The sequence below is a fragment of the Macrobrachium nipponense genome, chromosome 35, assembly GCF_015104395.2.
Source record: "Macrobrachium nipponense isolate FS-2020 chromosome 35, ASM1510439v2, whole genome shotgun sequence".
Classification (NCBI taxonomy): domain Eukaryota; kingdom Metazoa; phylum Arthropoda; class Malacostraca; order Decapoda; family Palaemonidae; genus Macrobrachium; species Macrobrachium nipponense.
Genome location: NC_061096.1, coordinates 32,092,968 through 32,116,174, shown reverse-complemented (window position 1 = coordinate 32,116,174; position 23,207 = coordinate 32,092,968). Strand labels below are relative to the sequence as shown.

General features: G+C 35.8%; 1 protein-coding gene across 1 annotated transcript in view; it reads left to right on the top strand.

Annotated features, from left to right (window-relative positions):
• The window catches only part of LOC135208312 (EH domain-binding protein 1-like protein 1), a 323,948-nt gene that overhangs the window by 241,825 nt on the left and 58,916 nt on the right, over positions 1 to 23,207 (top strand). The window contains exons 4-5 of the mRNA XM_064240415.1: positions 15,934 to 16,141; positions 17,516 to 17,694. Of these exons, the coding sequence (XP_064096485.1) occupies positions 15,934 to 16,141; positions 17,516 to 17,694 (387 nt within the window). The remainder of the gene's footprint in view (positions 1 to 15,933; positions 16,142 to 17,515; positions 17,695 to 23,207) is intronic.

Sequence of the window (23,207 nt, the reverse complement as noted above, 5' to 3'; positions counted from 1 at the left end):
CCTTAAACCACCCCGGTGTTTTAAGGCTTCACTGCCAGTCCTAGTATTGAGAGGTCGCTGGTTCGCGCCTGTCGATCGCCAATTCTATTATCGCTTAATAAATTCTCCCTCCGGTTAAGCATATATGAAAATATATTAATTCCGAGGTAGAGCGAATTAGATATTAAAGGACATTTGTAGTTCGATATATGTATATGAATCACTGTAATGTGATACTCTTATATCTCTATATCATATATATATATATATATATATATATATATATATATATATATATATAATTATATATAATGGGTGGGACTACATTCCACAAGCCCACCGACCTATCTAATGAAGGCAGCATTCTCCACCTCCGAATTCTGAGCAAAATAAAGCTGTCCCTTCGGCCTGACACATGCCCGGCCAAAAGGAAATAACTTGCGGTTGACGAGGCACGTGGATGTTTTATTTTGACTGTGTGTTCGTCTTGATGACTGGAGGCGAGCGTATTTATAGTCATTGCTCCCAAGCGTCACGCCTCCGCCCGGAGACGACGACTCTTCAAGCAAAGTCACGTTCCTCTTCTTGGGTTTACTGCTCGAGAGTTTTAGGGCCCAGGACGACCTCAATACGTCGTTTTGATGCATCGGGTTCATATGAGGGTTGCTGGTAATGCGACTTGTTAATTTTTACATTTTTTTTTTTTTTTTTTTTATGTTTTTTTTTTTTTTTTTTTTTTTGCCAGTGGAGATGAACTGACTGCATGTAGATTTCTTTGAGTAGTGTGTTCGTATTTTGATGATGTAAATGCATCATTTTGACGTTTTTATTTTCGTAATTTCTCTGAAAAATGTGTTGATAATTGTCTTGGATGTATTGACAGGTTGTAATTGCTGTTACGGTTGATCTTATAAAATTTTTTAAGCGTGAAATAAAATCCTCGTATTTCAAACGAAAGTTTTGTCCTATTAATCATTAAACATTCTCAGTGCTTTTCTTTTATCAAACTTTAGTAGTTGAAACGAAACCCCGGTAATTTGAAATGAAATGTGCATTCACATCTTATATCTTTTAGCGAAACATATTTAGAAGTGAAAATAATAGGATCTTCTGCAGATTGATGGATTCTTCCAAAGAATCAGCTGTTATTTGGCAGAAGCCAAGAAGCAGCATCGGGCAACAAATAGAAACACGGCGTAGCTTTATTGCAAAATACGACTTCTTTGGTTTCCCTCCGCATATTTCGTTTACAAGCGGGCCCTGTACAAAACCTTGCGGCGAAGGAGGCATGCATTTGAATGCAAATAGTTGCATTATTCTTTTGTGTATTAGAAGTTGCGCTGCTTGGGCCCGTAAAAGCAACATTACGATGCATGCAAGGATATTACATCTGAATATGGAGCCAATTTCATTGCCTGCTGAAGTAAATGATGGCATCGCTTTTCACCACCGTAAGCAGTTGGGTTGAGAAAGGTCTGTGTGGCTCCCTCGGCCAAAGTCAAGACGGAAAAATAATCATAAAGACGCGTTTCTCCTTTCTCTTGATGAGCAGTTTACTACACAGGGGTGTGTATCCATGATTCAGTCTAAGTAGGACTTTCGTGGTGTTTTCTCAAGTGTCAGTTTCTAGTAAGGAATGCGGCATAGTAAAAGAAAATAGAGTTTTAGATGAAAATACTTAGATATTATGATTTCTCCCGTGTGTACTCTTCTTGATTAAATCGCGTCCCTTTAAGAGTAATGTCGCTTGTTCAGCATTTGCTGGGTGATCATTTTTCCCCTTTTACCGCCAAGCTTTGGAATTCTATTTCCATTTCCGTTTTCCATTACGTTTGGAGTCTGTAACCTATCACGTTGACGTCAGATAGCTTGAAATCGATCCGTCTCCTTGACGGTTTCAATTTCAAATCCTCGTGATAAGTTTCCTCGTTTTGTAATGTCAGTTCTTGGCTAGATAATGTCATTTGGTTTCCTCTTCCGTCGACCTCATTTTCAGTAGATTATTAAGACTATATTTAATCCTTAGAGTAACTCGAGTGTTCTGTACTGAAACAATAGTTTGTTTTGATATAATAATTCAGAAAATAATGATTGATTGACAAATCGTTGTTTATTCAGCCATCGACTTTGGTCATCTTAATTGAGTAAATGTTTGTTTTCGGTTGAGGGGTAATTTTTTTCATCCGACATATATGATAAAATCGTAATTAATGACATTCTTTTATTGTATGTAAGTGTATATGTTACTGTTTATGTTTGTGTAAACATTGGTGTACACAAGCATTAAGCTACAAATTTCATTTAATATCCAGTTTCAGACATAGGTATACCATTCGCCTTCGGTATTATGTCCGAGGTAGAGCGAATTGGATATTGAATGAAATTTGTAACTCAATGTTTGTGCATATAAAATGTCACGATGATGTGATAGTATGTCTACATATACATATGAGATATGTATGCGTATACATGTTTTTGGATTCGCTTATAGGAGCATTATTTTTGTCATGAAGACGAGGCATTCGAAGTTGAAGCACGAGAGAAACTCGTCATAAGTAAAATAACACAAATAGAACTCGAGCCAGATGGGCCCAACTGGCAAGAAAACGTAAAAAAAAAAAAAAAAAAAAAAAAAAAAAAAAAAAAAAAAAAAAAAGGAAAAAAAAAAAAAAAAAAAAAAAAAAAAAAAAAAAAAAAAAAAAAAAAGCTGGTTTCCTGAGAAATTTCAACTGTTATTTTCTCTTGGAAGTAAAACGCTGAATATGTAAATGCCAAAGCTTTCTTTCTTGTTTGACCTTTGACCCTAGTTTGGGGTTTTTAAGTGTTGTGATAACAGTCTGGATATTTTCTGTGTTTTTGTTCAAACCTACATTCTCTCTCTCTCTCTCTCTCTCTCTCTCATCTCCCGTCATCGGTCTCTCTCCCCAAACTCTGTCTCTCTCTCTCATCTCTCTCTCTCTCCTCTCTCTCTCTCTCTCTCTTGCACGTGTTATTATTTTTTTTTATTTTTTTTGGGGGGTCCTGAAGGTGACCTCAGAAGGCAAAGGTGACGAAGTGTGGTACTTTGTAACTCAGAGTGATTTTTGTCTTTAAGCTTGAATCCACATTCTGATTTTTCTCGTTTTGACCTGATGTGACCCTTTTCGAAGGTCGATTGGCGATCAGGTCGTCAGTGATGACAGTGCTTCATTATTTTGAAAGTATTGTTTTATATATCTGTCGCCATGCATCATGATAATTTCGAAGAAGGAAGCTATTTAGGGATTCGGCCTTGACCAAAGGCAGAACTGTGGTTCTATCATTTTGATCACTGTTCGCACTTTTATGGTGTCTTCGCCGGATGTGACTTGGTGGCTATTATATTGCGGGTTGGATTTTGTCTTTTAAGATTTTACTTGGAATTTTGGAATTTCCAGAATGATTATCTATTGGACTTGAACTGCTCGTTGGCCAGGCAACTCATCCCAAATTCATCTTGATGTTTATCAAAGTTATCAAGGAGGCATGTTGGAGGTGACTTGTATCTCCTCAACAAATATTTATGTCTTACCATTTAGATGCATTGCTTACTTTTGATTAGATAGATTGGGGGATGTTTGTTTGATCCAGTGACTACAGATATACAAGGGACACCCATAGAGTCACTGAACGTATAATTGCGTTACCGGACACATACAAGGTCTTTGTGTAAATTATATATATGTATTTATTTATTTTTATACGTGTATTTTGTTGTATGTACAGAGAGAGAGAGAGAGAGAGAGAGAGAGAGAGAGAGAGAGAGAGAGAGAGAGAGGACCTCTTAAGAATGTGTTGTTTTTTTATAGACCCCCTGTCGTAGGTGTGGATATGAACTTTTACATCCCTTTTATACGATGACATTTTTGTTCTCATTGTTTGCAAGTTAACAACGATATCTTATGGAAATATATTCCAATTACGAACACTTACCATCAATTCTATAGCACATTTGAATATGGATAATGTGCATTGGTGCTTTTCAATTCTTAGTCTTCGTAAATGAGGTGTGAGATGCCAAGTACAGGATCTCTTCTTCTTTACAATACCAAACAATTGCCGATTGTTTTCAGTGAGCAGAACTAACTGAACTCGAACTGCTGTTGTTTTCAGTCTTCGCTTTGTGACATTACTGCTGGTGGTCATTGAAGCAAGTTAGTAGATTAAGCAGACAATGTGAAGCAGCTGGCAACCTTAACAGAGGTCTTGGGCGGAATAGAAATTCTGTGTGACAGAGGCTTTACTTTTGGCATTCTTAACTTCTATCAGCCATGTCTCAAAAGGTTTCTGTTCTTCATATTAAGAACATTAATAATTTGATTGATTATTTGTAGGACTCGAATGTAGGAACCTTCATTCTCTCTCTCTCTCTCTCTCTCTCTCTCTTCCCTCCTCTCTCTCTTCTCTCTCTCTCTCTCTCCTCTTCATCTCTTCTTTCTCTCTCTCTCTTTTTTTTTTTTTTTTTTTTTTTTTTTTTTTTTTTTTTTTTTTTTTTCTCTCTTTTTTTTTTTTTTTTTTTTTTTTTTTTTTTTTTTTTTTTTTTTTTAAAATAGGGAACATTTTTTGTTTATCCTTCCTGCCCTGTTGGACCAATAGTGTGTACCCTTTGATGTTTGCTTATTGACAATAACAAGCCACTGGGTGTTAGTTTTATCTCTTTGTAAACAACATAATCGAAAAATTTGAGAAAAGTTGTTGCCGTTGTGAACGAGTTCTTTCGTGATAGTATTGTTGCAAAGGATTTGTTCCAAATCTTCTTTAAGCAGGACGACTTGCTCATGAGCATTGGACGATGAAGATATTCCCTAATTACGGCTCCTCTTATTACACGACTTTTGTTTACGTTTACGTCCGGGAATCTTGACGAATTTCATTACTAATCTCTCTGTCGTTAGCGGATATCATGACAGACGGTCTTTGTATCCGCTTTGGTCAGATGATCTCGCTGGGCACGTTTTATGCGAGCATTGAAATTGTTTCTTTATGGAGATTTGCTGTATTTAAACAAAGTTGTCTTGTTCACAGGAAACAGCTTGTTTAGCTTCATCGGCTTTTAATAGTTTTCCTAAGTCCATTTCTCTTTGTGCTTTTTAGTTTTTGCCTTTTGATACGCAACCAATGTTGTAATAGCATTTATCTTCTGTAATGGTTTTAATCGTCTTTGTTCCTGGATAGTTTTCCGTTATTGCCTTTGTTAATGAATAGCTTTCCTTATTATCTTTGTTTCAGGATACTTTTCCCTTATTCTCTTTGTTCCTGGAGAGTTTTCCTTATTATCTTTGATCCTGGATAGAATTTCCTTAGTATCTTTATTTCTGGATATTTTTCCCTTATTGCCTTTGTTCCTGGATGGGTTTTGCCTTATTATCCTTGTTCCTGGATAGTTTTTCTTTATTTCCTTTGTTCCTGGATAGTTTTCCCTAATTATCTTTGTTCCTGGACAGTTTTCCTTTGTTGCCTTTGTCCATGGACAGTTTTCCCTTGTTATCTTTGTTCCTGGATAATTTTCCTTTGTTGACTTTGTTCATGGACAGTTTTCCATTATTATCTTTGTTCCTTTTAGCTTTTCATTGCCAGCTTAACAGATTTTCCTTATCATCATCTTACCATATATAAGTAATAAAGAAGAATAGTTATCCTGGCAGTGGGCGGGGTGCTGGGGAGATGGTAATTGCGTGGATGACGTCGTGAGCAACTCCCGTGAAAGAGCGCCCTTTGAATGGGCGTCCTATTTATTTAGCTTTTTATAAGGTCGACCTCGACACCAGGGATTTGCTCCTCATCTCTCTCTCTCTCTCTCTCATCTCTCTCTCTCTCTCTCTCTCTTCTCTCTCTCTCTCTCTTTATATATATTATTTTATGTATATATTATATAATATATTATATATTTTCTATATAGATGTATATTTATATCATAATAATATATATGTATATATATATATAATTGTATATATAGATATATATATATATATATTTGTTTTCGCCTGCAATGGATATGCCGGGTGGGGATGTGTCTTAGTGTGTTTGTGTGTGTTTTTCTTGTTTTGTATACTGCTGCTGTGCACTGCCATACACTAAAGCTTATTGTTGTTTTGTTTTGTACGCTTCTATGTACTGCTGTACACTTTAGCTTGTTTTTCTGGTTTTGTACGCTTCTGAGTACTGCAGTACACTTAATTTGGATTTTTGTTTTGTACGCTTCTGTGCACTGTAGTACACTTCAACTAGGTTTTCTTGTTTTGTAATTGTACTGCAGTACACTTAAGCTTTTTTTTCCTGTCTTGTACGCTTCTGTGTACTGCAGTACACTTAAGCTTATTTTTGTTTTGTTTTGTTTTGTACGCCCCTAAGTACTGCTGTATATTAAAGCTTGTTTGCTTTTAAATGCCTGCATGAGCTCGCAAGGACGTGCTATCTGGTATACACCACGTATTTATACTTAATGTTTACAATGAACTCTTTGTCGAGAGAAGATGTATAATAGCCTTTTATATAAGAGGAGGTAAAATCCGGTAGAAAGATGTTGCATATTATTATTAATAAAATCATTACTGTTTCCTATAACGCCATCCACTAGCCCTGAACATTCCACAACATCGGGTTATGGAATATTATATATAATATATATATATATATATATATATATATATATATATATATATATATATATTATATATATATAATATATATATATTAAGCGTTTAATAAATTCTTTGACATGAGCTTATTCAACTTCCCGAAACATTTTGTTTTACGTTCTCTCTCTCTCTCTCTCTCTCTCTCTCTCTCTCTCTCTCTCTCTCTCTCTCTCTCTCGCTCTCTCTCTCATGCACGTGACTTGTGTTGGGAGTAAAGATTTTATTTCAAGAGCATCCTTTAATCATGCTTTTGAGTGCTTAAAGGGTACGAGTCAACCTACAATAATGTCTTTGTGTTCTCGTTTTTCTTTAATTTTTTTGAAGGGTCCTTTTAATTTTACTTCTTTTAAAAGAGCATCTCTCACTTTTTTTCTTTTTTAATCCTCGTCTTCTTCTCAGAAGACAGGAATGCTTCCCAAAGGGAGGGTATTGTCTTGTAAACATTGCTTCATCTTTTATATAAAGCCTCCTTTACAAAGGTAATGCATTTCTTTTATAAAAATTTAATATTCTGTCTTTTCTGGAAAGTCATATTCTTCTCCTAGCTGTTTTAACCTCAGGTGTCGGCATTTGTAAATTTACTTTACACTTTTTTGTTATCTGTTTTAGAAAACTATTGTGCCGTCTTTGTCCGTCTGTTCACACTTTTTTCTGTCCGCCCTCAGATCTTAAAAACTACAGAGGCTAAATGGCTGCAAATTTTTATGTTGATCAACCACCCTCCAATCATCAAACTTCCCAAATTGCAGCCATCTAGCCTCCGTAGTATTTATTTTATTTAAAGTTAAAGTTTTCCCTGGATCGTGGATCTGTCAAGGGTTTCCAGAGGCGTGGGACGCAAACCTCACTCTACCGCATCTTAGTTGATGGTTTTATGCAGTATTATACGTTGGACAGAAAACTCTACTTCAACGCATTGTTCAATTGTTATAGTTTTGAAATAGAATTCGGAAGGTATTTCTTGTTGTGGGATTAAACTTATTTAGGAGGGAGGGAGAAATATGAGATGTTTTCCGAGTTATAATTTTTTTTTCGAGTTAATAAAACAATCGGTAAACAGTTTTCTCTCCTCGAAATGAAGTGTGTTTTAGAATAATCAATAAGAAGGTTTGGTGGTGGCCGTTAATGATAAATTTCCCATTTTTGGAAAGCAATTGGGATAAGTCTTAACAAGTAATAATAATAATAAAATAAAATAATATAATAATTATATAATAATAATATAATAATAATAATGATGATGATGATTGGTAACAGGCTGAAAAATTCAGATCTAAAAAGTGTACACATGGAATGAGGAGGAGGAGGAGGAGCTAGTCTTAAAAAGAAGAGAGAGAGAGAGAGAGAGAGAGAGAGAGAGAGAGAGAGAGAGAGAGAGAGAGAGATCACAGGAGGAGAAAAGCAATGCACTTTTCCCAAAGAGCCGAGGGCAAGGAAAGGATCCTCCAGAGGTTCAACAAGTGAGCAAATATGCATAATCGATTTACGCCGATTACCGAAGTCACGTCGACGTCTGAGCTTGAACTCTCCTCGATGCGCTGACCCTTTCAGTAATTAGGTGAGATGATCATTTTATATTATTTTGTAACTTGATAAAATCGAGATGATCATTTCATAGTATAACTTAATAAAATCGACTATAGTGTTGTTTAACTTCTCGATGCAGTGACGTCATTAGATACTAGATAAGATGATGATTTTGTGCTATTGTCTTTCAATGATGTCCAGTTTGGTGTTCAGATATATTGAAATACAGAGACTCCGTGGCAAACGTAACTCTCATTAGTAATGATGATGATAATGATAATAATATTCAATGAATTCCACTTCGGTATTGTTCAAATATATTGAAATAGATTTGGGGACAAGTATAGTTCTCATGAATAATCATCATCATAATCATCATCATCATCATCATCATCATCGGTCCCAGTCCTTGGATTTGTTCTAAAAATCCTACATTCCATTCCAGTAGAAATATTAATTATAATAATAATAATGACAATAAATCAACGAACAGTCACTCTCCGGTTTATTGTAATAAATCAACGAACAATGACTTTCCAGTATACTGTAACAGAGAAAGACTAATCAAATTATATTTATTTTCTATTATATAGGCTATAAATTTTTTTACATGAACTATTTATTACCCAAGTAATAAAAACGGCAAATACGGACGACCAAAGCTAAAACCTTCATCTTCGTTAAAAAACAAAACATTTTCCATACTTGTTTTGCTTACCGAGACCTTCGCTTTCCACATTAAACCGACGTTATTACCTCTACCACAAGAGACAGCCATTTCTGAGGAGAGTGACATCACTAACCTTTCCTCTGACATTTGCCTAATTACGCGACGTGAATTGCCATTGAGGAGTGCAGGGAATAGGAACTCCAAATTGACGCTTCTCCGAAATGGTTTCGTTTGATAGGCTGTTTGAGTGTTATTCTCTCTCTCTCTCTCTCTCTCTCTCTCTCTCTCTCTCTCTCTCTCTCTCTACAGTGTATGGTATATCTATGTATATATATGTATAACTGAATCACGAAAGTTAGGAACGTGATAAAATCCATAAATAAAGATATATGCCACGAAGGAAAAATAAACGAAGGAGGATCTGCCGAGATCTTTCGATTCTTTTTCGGGGGTTAAACGTCCTTTATTTATGTATATATATATATATATATATATATATATATATAATATATAGATATATATATATATATGTATATATATATACATATATATATATATATATATATATATATATATGTATGTATATATTTATATAGATATAGATATAGATATAGATATAGATATATAAACACACACCTCAGGAAAGTGACGGGCAGAAGATCAGTGTGTGTGTGTGTGTGTGTGTGTGTATATATATATATATTATAGTATATATATATATATATATATATAATATATACAAATATATATTTATTTATATATATATTTATATATAATAGATATAATATATATATATAATAATATATATATATATATATAATATAAATATGTATATAATATAATATTATAATAATATATATATTATTTATATATATGATATGTATATATATATAATATAATTAATATATAATATTATATATATATATATAATATATATCAACTGGTTTAGTCTTCTTAGGCACGAGGAGGGAATATCACTCAGATGTATCCCACATAGAAAGTATTAGTTTCAATATTTAATTTTTCTATGTGAAAAACACACACACACACACACACACCCACACACACACACACACACCCACACACTCACACACACACACACAGCCATTCATCTTCCTTGTTCCCACTACTAACGTAGTATGTTTGCCAAGAATGAATATGGATCTTCAGTGCTTAAAGCTATAATTAATTAATGGATGTGGTGATTGACTGACTCCTCATTGCATTCTGTGCAAGCAAATTAAGGCAGTTGACTTTCAATTGGGGTCACACTCAGTGGCATTGTAGGTCACAATATATTGTAAATAAGGAAAATAAATATATAAATAAAAACTATGTTTTTACAAGATTAAAAGATATAGTCCCTCGATTCATTGTCATTATTTCGATGAAATATTAATGAATTTACTTAACATTGATAAATTGATAATTAATTAACATTTCTTAGCTAAGTTATTATAATATAGCTAATTATTAAGAAGAGAGAGAGAGAGAGAGAGAGAGAGAGAGAGAGAGAGAGAGAGAGAGAGAGATTCAAAATAATATGAAATTGATCTTGAGAGAGAGAGTGAGTTAGAGAAATTCAAAATAATATGAGTCATCTTGAGAGAGAGAGAGTGAGTTAGAGAAATTCAAAATAATATGAAAGTCATCTTGAGAGAGAGAGAGAGAGAGAGAGAGAGAGAGAGAGAGAGAGAGAGAGAGAGAGAGAGTAAAAATATTAGGAAAGTGATCTCGAGAAAGAGTGTTTCATTTTGGGAAAAGGCTTGAGAGATACTGATCATGTGTACATGCTCACATGTATGTGTGTCTATGTGTGTGTGTGTGTGTGTGTGAATGTTGGAAGCACTTTTTTGCAAAGATGAAGCGGCAGAAGCAACTTGGCGTGCTTTGTAAAGAAGCGCTCTTCTGTCTGGCCAAAAGGACTAAAACTTTTTTTGGCAACTTCGCCTCCATCAACACGAACTATTCAAACTGGTGAATAGCATAACTTTCATCTCCCCCCCCCCCCCACCCCTCTCTCTCTCTCTCTCTCCTCTCTCCTCTCCGTCTCTTCTCTCTCTCTCTCTCTCTCTTCTCTCTCAAGAAGAGTAAAGACCGAAGTGGTAAGATTTTCCAGGAAAGGAATAGACAAAATAAAAGGAGAGAGAGAGAAAAAAAAGAAACGATCGGGTGGTAGGAAGGATCCAACCCCCACCCCCCTTCCCCTCCCATTTTACAAGGATGCGTTAAAGGTTTTACGCAGTTTCGCAGATCGTGTCCTTGGACTGAAATGAGAACGTGCTCTTGTCCAAAAGCGTTTTGGCGTCTGTTGAGAATCAAAGATTATTTAATAGTTCTGAGTACGCTTTACAAATTTCATGCAAATTGCACCCGTACTTATATGAGTAGTTTATCATCCTTTGTCGCCCTTAACGTCGGGGTTTGGCATTGTAGACCGTTGTGGTAGTATTGGGCTCGAACCTACTCCCTGGGTACGTAGTCGGGGAACACTAGGTGATGGAAGGTTTGTGTGTGTGTGTGTGTGTGTGGGACAGGAAGGATGTGGAGAAACTTATGGCTTGAAATCCCTTAAGCATGTCTGATTCTTCTTTTAGAGGGATTGGAATCTGTAAAATATTCATATTTCTTCCCTTTTGATGAGGTTCTAAACAGGCATAGGCCATTAACTCTTACCTGTGTGCAGTTTGGAGCTCATTTTCTTAGAACTGACTCTGTCTGTGAGGGTGGTAGGTCAAATAAATTGATTATCATTTGCGATACAGTTATTTCGATAACCTTTGGTTACAAATAGCAGTTTTAGATATTAATCAATCATTTACACTTAATAAAGGGCTATTACATTTGAAAAGAACAAACATTCATTTCGACTTTGACCATGATGCCGTATATTTACGTAGGTCAGATTTGAAATCAGTACAGTAAAATAAATATATTTTTGATTTACCGCCAGAATTTAGTTTAAAAGTGCAGATTCTGCACATTAGTTCAAGGAGCAGCTACTCGTAATGAGACCTTAAAAGCCCTCATAGTGAGAAACTTGGGAATCGTTTCTTTCTTATTTTTTCGCAATGATAAAATTTCATCACATCTGAAGAAGCAATGATAAAATATCATCACATCTATAGAAGCAATTATAAAATATCGTCACATCTGTAGATTCAATTATAAAATATCATCACATCTGTAGAAGCAATTATAAAATATCATCACATCTGTGGAAGCAATTATAAGAGTTCATCACATATCTGTAGAAGTCATTTCTTATAACATTTCATCATATTTGTAGGAGCAGTTATAAAATTTCATCACATCTGTTGAGGGAATTATAAAAAATCATCACATATCTGTAGAAGGAATTATAAAATATCATCACATATCTATAGAAGTAATTTTGTATACAATTTCATTACATATCCGTAGAGGTAATGTGACATGTCTCATAAATTTTCATCACCTTTCGAGGAAATGTCAGAAATTGTGATGATGATGATGATGATGATGATAACGACGTCCGCGTGAGCAGGGCAGAAAAGTCCCGTGGAGGAATGTTGGCACGGTGTATGTACGAGTATAGTTCGCTATATGCGTAGTCTGCGAGATGCCTGCTGAAGGAAATCTTCTTAGACATGGTAGTGATGGATTTGGGGTGACAGGAAGCTCGTCAGGTGGAGAGAGAGAGAGAGAGAGAGAGAGAGAGAGAGAGGGCGGGGGTGGGGGGGGGGGGGGGGGGGGGGGGGGGGGGGGGGGGGGGGGGGGGGGGGGGGGGGGGGGGGGGGGGGGGGGGGGCGGGGTGGGGGGGGGGGGGGGGGGGGGGGGGGGGGGGGGGGGGGGGGGGGGGGGGGGGGGGGGGGGGGGGGGGGGGGGGGGGGGGGGGGGGGGGGGGGGGGGGGGGGGGGGGGGGGGGGGGGGGGGGGGCGGGGAAGGGGCTTAATCTTAAGTGAATTCATAATGGATTGGTAGAAATGATGATAGATGGGAGGCGATTGTAGTGGTGATTATTATTATTATTATTATTTTGATCGTGACTTTAGCCTTTTTATAATATTTTCATCTTAATAATTACACACAATCATGTAGTTGTAGTGAAAAACTATATTCACTTCTCCCTTCATGCAGAGATTTATTAGTATTTTGATTTTTCTTTTTAAACCAACTTCGAGGAACATTAAGTAAGCTTATTTTGATTCCTGTTACTCGTCTTATTTCTCTCTCTCTCTCTCTCTCTCTCTCTCTCTCTCTCTCTCTCTCTCTCTCTCTCTCTCTCTCTCTCTCTCCTCTCTCTCCTCTCTCTCCCCCTTATCCGAAGATCGAAAGTTCAGGTCTCTTGGGAGAAAGCAGCAATATGGACGCGTTTCCCTAATCAAAATTTAGTATGCCTCAGAGCTTACCAGTGAATTAGGTATTTTGATGTAAATCGACTGCTATGGGTCGCTGGTTAGGTGTAGAAAGAGAAGAAATAATCTATATGAGTGACCAGTTCGCTTTTATAATTCACGCCATCATATAATTAAAATAATTTGTCCATTATTTAATTTTGTTTTGTTGTTGAAAATTCAATTGGTAGGCAATTTGTTATGTATCAAGCAAGTTTGATAGTAATTATGTTGTAGCGTTATCTTTTAATCGACGTATTTTAATCTTATATTTTAAGAAATCTAATGTTTATTCCTTTTTTCAACTAATGGTATGTAACACTGATTATTATTTCGACGCTGCAATGTAATGTTTTAATTAGTAATAAACAATTCTGTTTTATATGCAAAAGATTGGAAAATTAGGTGTCTGTCCCCTAAAGGACTTAATCTCTGTATTGGCAAGATGTCATCCGCAGATTCTGTCATTATTATTTATATTTATTGCTGATATTTTACTTTTTCATTATTACTGTGAATACTATCAAGTTAAAGTTTTTTTACACTCAATTTTCGTATTTAGCCCTCTGGACCTGACTACTGTAACCACCTAAGGTCTCTATTTGAAATTTAAGTTATATAATCTGTGCACTGTTATAACTCTCAATGCGTTTTTTTTCTCACCAATATTATTACTGTTATTACCAGTATTATGATTACTATCTTTTAGGCTACCTCAGCTATTTTGTGGATAAGTTCCGATTATTCACTTTCTTTATCATGTCTCATGTATCTAGATTGTGTTTGTTACTGTCTGTATGTTGTATATTCCATGTATATGGCCCTGAGCTGAAATAAAGGATATTATTATTAATTATTATTATTATTATTATTATTATTATTATTATTATTATTATTATTATGGAAAAAAACTCTCTCACGAGAGTATATATAATGTTCTAAAGGGTCCACAATAATACAAAGTGTAAAAAGTCCGTGTATAATTTTGAAGACTTTACAGAAAGCTTTCGAACCCTTCCCTGGGTTCATCTGAAGATGAACCCAGGGAAGGGTTCGAAAGCTTTCTGTAAAGTCTTCAAAATTATACACGGACTTTTTACACTTTGTATTATTGTGGACCCTTTAGAAACATTATTATTATTATTATTATTATTATTATTAGTCTTATTATTATTATTATTATTATTATTATATTATTATTATTATTATTATTATTGTTTTTTTTATTTATTTATTTATTTTTTTTTTTGCTCTATCACAGTCCTCCAATTCGACTGGGTGGTATTCATAGTGTGGGGTTCCGGGTTGCATCCTGCCTCCATAGGAGTCATCACTTTTCTTACTATGTGCGCCGTTTCTAGGATCACACTCTTCTGCATGAGTCCTGGAGCCACTTCAGCTTCTAGTTTTTCTAGATTCCTTTTCAGGGATCCTGGGATCATGCCTAGTGCTCCTATGATTGTGGGTACAATTTCCACTGGCATATCCCATATCCTTCTTATTTCTATTTTCAGATCTTGATACTTATCCATTTTTTCCCTTCTTTTTCTCTTCAACTCTGGTGTCCCATGATATTGCGACATCAATGAGTGATACTTTCTTCTTGACTTCGTCAATCAACGTCACGTCTGGTCTATTTGCACTGTCACCCTATCTCTGTTCTGATACCATAGTCCCCAGAGGATCTTTGCCTGATCGTTTTCTATCACTCCCTCAGGTTGGTGCTCGTACCACTTACTACTGCAAGGTAGCTGATGTTTCTTGCACAGACTCCAGTGGAGGGCTTTTGCTACTGAATCATGCCTTTTTTTGTACTGGTTCTGTGCAAGTGCCGGGCATTCGCTTGCTATGTGGTTTATGATTTCATTTTTCGTATTGCACTTCCTATATATGGGAGAGATGTTATTTCCGTCTATCGGTTCTTTCTTTGAAACATATCCTGGGTTACTTTAGGGGCCTGGATCATGGTGCTTGTTCTGCTGTTATCATTCCTTCAGTGTTTCTTTCTTGAGCTCTCCCCTCTGTAGCCATTGCCATGTGTCATCGCTGGCTAGTTCTTTAGTCTGTCTCATGTATTGTCCGTGCATTGGTTTGTTGTGCCATTCCTCTGTTATGTTTGTCATTCTCCTGTCTCTGTATATTTCTGGGTCTTCGTCTACTTTTATTAGTCCTTCTCCCATGCACTCTTTATCCACTTCGTCTTCCAACTGGTTTTTCAGATATTGCCCAGTGCTTCTGTTCTCGATGTTGACGCAGTCCTCTAACAGTTAGTAGTCGTCTCCTGCTTCCTTTCGTGTTATGTGTAGTCTGTCCGTATTTGCTCTTGGGTGTAGTGCTTTGTGTATTGTCATATGTTTCCTGGTTTCTGATCTATGCTACGGGGTTCTGCCTTCGTCCATTCCAACTATTCCTGCGCTGTATCTGATTACTGGCACTGCCCATGTGTTTATGGCTTTCATCATATTTCCGGCGTTGAGTTTTGACTTGAGTATCGCCTTGAGTCTCTGCATATATCCTTTCCTGATTATGTCCTTCATCTCTTGGGGTTTTATATCCCCTCCTTCCATTATTCCCAGGTATTTGTATCGCGTCTCATCTATGTGTTTGATGTGCTCCCATCTGGTAGCTTTATATCTCTATTATTATTATTATTATTATTATTATTATTATTATTATTATCCAGTTCACAATATTCATCCTCCGTTTTCTTGGACCCCTTTTTCAGGCAACCCACACAATTAAGCGTCGTTTGGCTGCGTCGGACGAGGCGCGTCGCCCAGGACGCTCCCACCTGGGAACCCTCCATGAGGAACCCTCTGGAGGGCCTCTGCGTTTGGGCCGTCCCCGCCAACACCACCATCACCGTCACGCTTTTCAGAGACAACCGAACTAACGAATTTGAAGATAAGGACTGGACTTTCGTCATTGAAGACGTGAGTAGGAATGGGGGCAACACCCTTCTCTCTCTCTCTCTCTCTCTCTCTCTCTCTCTCTCTCTCTTGGATGTTAGTGAATTTCATCTCTCTCTCTCTCTCTCTCTCTCTCTCTCTCTCTCTCTCTCTCTCTCTCTCTCTCTCTCTCTCTCTCACCAGGATTTTCCATTGATCTTTCATTCAAGACATAATATTCCTAAAACGTATTTTCATAGGTATATATTTAGAAAAAAATCCTTTTATTCCATATTTTACAGTAGTAGGTAGTATTAATTATGAAATCAGTTACTCACGTCTGTGGCATTATACCTCCATAATTTGGCTGCCCAGAAGAAAATGCAATTATTTTAACGTAATTTCATCAAGTTGCCAACATATTTCAATATTTATGTGTGTATTGAGAAACGCTGCATTATAATGAGGCAGCTGATGATAATTCTTATTATACATTTGAGAATAATCGTAAAGTTGCTTTAATCAAGTTTAAATGTTTACGTTTCAACAACATGAATGTGAGGGATCATTGCCTTTCGGGATTCGGAAAGAAATAAGCTAACAACAATTTATATAGTTCATCATTGATGGACACTAACGTTATCTCTTCTGACGAGTTATGTCCCCCCCAAGAAATTGTATATAGAAAATGGTGTTAAGAATTGAAGAAAACGGTACTAGTTTCGTTTTAGGGGTATCTATACTATAATGGTGTTTCTTCTTCTTCTTCTTCTTCTTCTTCTTCTTCTTCTTCTTCTTCTTCTTCTTCTTCTTCTTGAACATCAGGTTACATACTGAACGGGCTGGGTTATTTAGTTTCACAACATTACTTTGACATGTTTTCATTACATGAAGCTTGCTAGGTAGTAAATTCGTCAGTAGTTGATTAATTCAGCTTTCAAACGTTTGTATTAATTTTCTCTTATGTGACAAATTGATGTCTTGAATTTCGAGGAGTGTGTTTTGAATTCTTTATACAATTTCATTTGCGTAACAATGGCAGAGAGAGAGAGAGAGAGAGAGAGAGAGAGAGAGAGAGAGAGAGAGAGAGAGAGAGAGAGAGACTGACTGACTGACTGACTATGCTGGTGTTGTTGAAGGTAGTTATTATTATTATTATTATTATTATTATTATTATTATTATTATTATTATTATTATTTTTGTTGTTGTTGTTGTTGTTGTTGTTGAAGGTTCATTGACGGTTAAAGTTTGATCGTAGAAATGGATCGTTCTATGATGTTACGTATGGATTGTCATTTAAAAGTGGGAAATTAAAAGAAGAAGAGTGCACAATTGCATATACATATGTTGCATATACACACGTTGCATATGTTGAATAGTCATTTTTTCACTTATTTCGCCTTATTTCTTCTACCTAGGTATCGTCGACAGGGAAGCGACGCCAGGTAGCGACGGCGCAGATCAACATGAAGCAGTACGCGGGGTTCAGCACGCAACATGACGTCAAGATCAAGCTCAGACCCTTGAGTAAAAAAGTTGTCTCGGCGTCTCTAGACTTCACTCTCTCCTGCCTCTTTTTAAGAGAGGGAAAGGCCACGTAAGTACCACAGGAACCTGCATTTGTTTCTAAAATAAAGGTGTGTTAGATGTTGAGTGTGTATGGTACAGAGAAGGAAAGGCCACGTAAGTACCATAGGAACCTGCATTTGTTTTTAAAATAAAGGTATGGGGTAAATATTAAGGGGGTAGGTACAGAGAAGGAAAGGCCACGTAAGTACCATAGGAACCTGCATTTGTTTTTAAAATAAAGGTATGGGGTAAATATTAAGGGTGTATGGTACAGAGAAGGAAAGGCCACGAAAGTACCATAGGAACCTGCATTTGTTTTTAAAATAAAGGTATGGGGTAAATATTAAGGGTGTATGGTACAGAGAAGGAAAGGCCACGTAAGTACCAATAGGAACTGCATGTTTTTATAAAGGTATGGGGTAAATATTAAGGGTGTATGGTACAGAGAAGGAAAGGCCACGTAAGTACCATAGGAACCTGCATTTGTTTTTAAAATAAAGGTATGAGGTAAATATTAAGGGTGTATAGTACAGAGAAGAAGTTTATAAGAGAGATGTAAAGTTTAAATGGAAACCAAGCATATGCTTTAACAGAGGGGGAGTGACTGATTTTGGTGTAAAAGTTGGTCTGAGACGAGGATGTTTTGTGTTTCCATGGCTGCTTAACATTATGGATTAATTGATATGAGAATATAGAAAAGGAAATTTGAAAAAGCTTAAAATGCTGTATAAAATACTGGGCTGTGAATGGAGTGCAGAATGGCTGAATTTTATAGATGTTGCCGTTCTCATTTATGATAGAGAACTTGCAGAAAAAAATGTGAGATTTTGTAAGAGGAGAAAGTTGAGAGTAATGTATGTTAACGTGGGGACTGGAAGTTATTTATACATTATTGGGCAGTACAATTTTTTAAAGTATAGTAGCCTTCGGCATCATCCAGGGATTTTACCAGTTTATTTGATATTCTAGGTGAACTAAGTCTTGATTCACGTTGCTGTTTATATCTACGCTTCTATCTTTTACTGCCATTTCATGTGATCTTACTTTCTTAGAGAACATTAAAAGACTGGAAAGGCAAAGAAGGAAGCGTGTATTCTTTCCCATTTAAAGATTACCAAAGCAAAATAAAACTTTATCTCAGGATTTTTGTAACCTTACAGTGAACAGATCTGTCGATTAAACGAAGTGCTTTGGAACTGAATAAAGTGTCTTTAGTGCATTTAATTAAAGAAGTTGAATCCTCAAAGGGCACTTGTTTAGGATATTTTTTTTGTTTATACATTACTCCAATTTATATCTTACTTAGAGGTGTCAAGTTTGGTAAGAGATATGTATAGTTGAATGAGGATCATATGTATGTTTACTAACTGTGTTAATAAACAAAATTGGTGTCGATCATCAGATACATACAGGCTTTTATCGTTATATTTGGAGCCGTCTAAGTTAGCTTATTATGGAAAAGAGGACGTAAAGTCAATGTGATTGTAGACATTGATTTTACGAAGCTCTGATCTGACATTCACCTTTGTTCAATCTCTCTCTCTCTCTCTCTCTCTCTCTCTCTCTCTCTCTCTCTCTCTCTTATTTGTGTTCATTATTCCATTTTTCGTCTTGTACGGGCTGTCTCTACAGATTCAGAACGTTGGAGAAACATGAAGGCTATGAGCCTCTTGATACAGTTACAGACGTGTCGTCGAGAGAGAGAGAGAGAGAGAGAGAGAGAGAGAGAGAGAGAGAGAGAGAGAGAGAGAGAGAGAGAGAGAGATCCTTTGAAGCCATACCATGCATTCCCATGGGTTGCTTTGAAAACATGCCGTTATGAATATGTTGCAGACTGTTTCCCCGCAGCTTTCTTTGATCCATGCTGTTGTGCGTGCCAGAGGAAATGTTTGCGGTTTTATTTTATCCTTTATTTTTATTATCAATTTCCTAAGTTAATTTGAGCACGCATTGCAATGTTTGAAACGTGACTGATGAACGCGGCTTAATGATTTTTACATAGTTTCATGCCTGGTGGTTATGTGTGAATTGTTCTTTTCCTTTAATTGTGTTCTTGTTGTCACGGTTTTGATATTTACCTCTATCATTAATTTCTTTCCTTAAGGAACCAATCAAAATTTTTCTCCAGATTCACACAAATTTATTGAGTTATACATCTGCTTGGGGCCTCAATTTTAGCTTCAAAACACATTTCTGGCTGGGTATTACCAAGTGTGTACAAGTTCATGTCAAAATGAAAGGATTGGTCAATAATAACAGCCGTTCGTTATGAAAATTCTCATGTATTTTTATGGGTATTGGTAAGAATTAATACTAGTCTTCTAATATAAATCATCGTGTTTCCAATCCTGCCAGGTGGAGAGATTTTAGTAATTTCTTATCAGACTTAAGGGCTTTCTGGAAAACATTTACATTATATGTAAGGGTTCTAGGCATCTGCCGGGCCCAAATCTTGTGTAGGCCTAAAGATTGGAAGACTTTACTGTTTTTTTTCCATCTGTCCATCCGTCTGTGGTGTTTGCGCATGGTAACACTGCATCCCGGGCTTTAAATAATATCCTATTTCGAATATTAACGGTTTAATTCACATACAGTAAAAAAAAAAAAAAAAAAAAAAAAAAAAAAAAAAAAAAAAAAAAAAAAAAAAAGGAAAAAAAAAAAAAAAAAAAAAAAAAAAAAAAAAAAAAAAATGAGGGCGCCTCGTTGGCGTGGTTGGTATGGTGTTTGCATCCCACCTCGGTGGTCGCGGGTTCGATTCTCGGCCATTCTATTGAGGAGTTAGAGATGTGTATTTCTGGAGATAGAAGTTCACTCTCGACGTGGTTCGGAAGTCACGTAAAGCCGTTGGTCCCGTTGCTGAAGAACCACTGGTTCCATGCAACGTTAAAGCACCATACAAACAAACAAACACATACAGTAAATTATTAAAACAATTTTCAGTTGCAAATGTACACCCAGATGTCCTTTTATTTACCTAAACTTACACATAGCGTAACAATTTAAAGCCTAGAACGCAGTGTTACCATGCGCAACCACCACAGGCGGATGGACAGATGAAAAAAAAAAAAAAAAAAAAAAAAAACAAAAAAAAAAAAAAAAATGAGTATAGTCAACCATTTAATTATTGTAAAATGACCGAGCTGCGGGTAAACCTATAGTTTCGTGTGGATTATTTTATCAATAATTATTTTATTTCAATTGAATATTTCTGAGTGAGAAAGATTATATATAAAACAACCTTGTAAGATTGCCTATGATCAAGATAACTGGTCTTCTTTCAGCATGTTGTGCTCCTAAAATTTGTTATTATTCCACCCCTCTCGATTTGTAGGTATGGGTATATAATGATTTTAGCGTTTGGATGTAATACTGTGCAGTCCCCCGTACAGTCAATGTAAGAAAACACTGATTACTATTCGTTCAGATATGCGAAATATTTTAAAATTTATTATTTGCCTGTCGTTTGTGTACTCTTAAGTCAGGATACAGTTTATATATTAATTATATTGCTTCAGTAAACTTTGTGTACTCTTAAGTCAGGATACAGTTTATATATTAATTATATTGCTTCAGTAAACTGAGGACTGGTTACTTTGCTTTGTTAAAATGAGGACTTGGCGTCCCTCTTCAATTTTTATAGGTGGAGAGATACACGGGTTTGCCCTAAACTGAAAGAGAACGGAATTTTCCCATCTGGGGAAGAAATAGAAAACGGAAGTTTTCCAAGGGAGGAAAATAGAGAGGGAAACACATACTGCCCGTTGTATTGTATTTAATTTTGGTAGTCTACAATTGATATCGTAAATTTCTACATCAAAATGTGTTTGAGATGTTTTAATGGACAAATTTTGTTTATCGGTAGTGGGTGTGCATTTTTATTTCAACGCAAGAGGCAACTTATGTTTATTTTTTGTGTTGTCGAGTGCAATATTTTGATTATTAATAAGCGAAAAATTTTATCGTTAATAATTAATTAATACATTCTGTCTTTATCTAATAATTTTTATATGTCAGAGAAAAATTTTAAATCCTACTTCCCAAAAAAATAAATTCATTTCAGCTTCAACCATAATGCATGGAAAGTAGAATTTATTTTTTATCAGACTAAAAAATTTCTCTTATCTTTAATATAACGAGATTAGACAGGTTGAATAAACAATATATAACATTTGTTTGGACGCAGTTTTCAATGTTGATTTTTCGGCACATTCTCCTGTGTGCTGGTAATGCATTAAGGTAATGTCTAGACATTAAATATTTTTTTTCCTACTAAATTCAACCCGCCCCCCCCTTCTTTTTTTAAATGGTGATTCTGATGACTGATAAAAGTGAATCCTGGCCCTTTTCATTTCGTCTCTTTTTGGGGGAATTCTCTTCTTCTTCTTCTTCTTCTTCTTCTTCTTCTTCTTCTTCTTCTTCTTCTAAGCCCCATTTGTGTTTCGTCCACCGAAATACACACACACACACACACACACACACACACACATATATATATATATATGTATATATATATAACGATATATATACATATATACATGTTTAATCACCGAAAAACCTTACACTGGGAGAATTAATTCAAAGATTTCAAGGCATATGACACTTGAATTATTGTGAAAGGATGAAATATACAATATGGCAATTGATTAAAATAATTCAAGGCATGCGATAGCATTAATTATTCTGAGAAAAGACATGTCGTATATAGTATAAGTATATATATATAACTATATATATATATCATATATATATATATATATATATATATATACCCTTATTTAATCTGGTATTAGGCCCTATACCAAACTTAATCCATAGAACTCAGTTGAGCGTAGAAACTAAACATCGGGCGACCACTGACGAGGAGTCTGTTTGCACTAAGTTGATTATGAGCGAGATATGGTTGGTAATTTTGGGGTTGTGTACACCGAAGAAATTTCATTAAGGAGAGTATGTAAATAGTCAGCTGGGATGTTTACTTCGGTCCCAAGGCCAGATTCGACTTCTTGTTTGAGTAGCGGAGGATTTTAGATTTGGTGGATCAGTATTAGTTTTGTACTCGCTTTTTACAGTTCTTGAGTTGTGTATGATTCTGGCTAGAGCCATTGAGGTGGTCCACCATGCAAGATGTTTTTTCGTTACATTTGATTTATAAATAATATTCAATTCATGAGTCCTTCATAAGTTTCTCATTACATTTTTTCTGTACTTTATTAATTTTTATATATTTACTTATTTTTTTTCTAATTTAACGAAATAATTTCAAATAATAATTTGAAAACGAAACGAGCAGAACTAACCCCCTCATTTTTGGTGGTTCCAGAAAAAAAAATAGTCCAGTTACTATTGCGGATTACATTAACTACCTAGTGGCGTTGAACACGATCATTACAAGTTTGTTCTCCCGTTTCTTCAAGTGCAACTTTCCTTCACTCATTTGAAGTACTTGTCAGTGGGTTTTTGTGTTTTGCTTAAATATCTTTTTTTACCTGTGCTTGGTGCTAGAAGTGTTGTCATTCAGTCTGCAGACATTTAATTCTCACA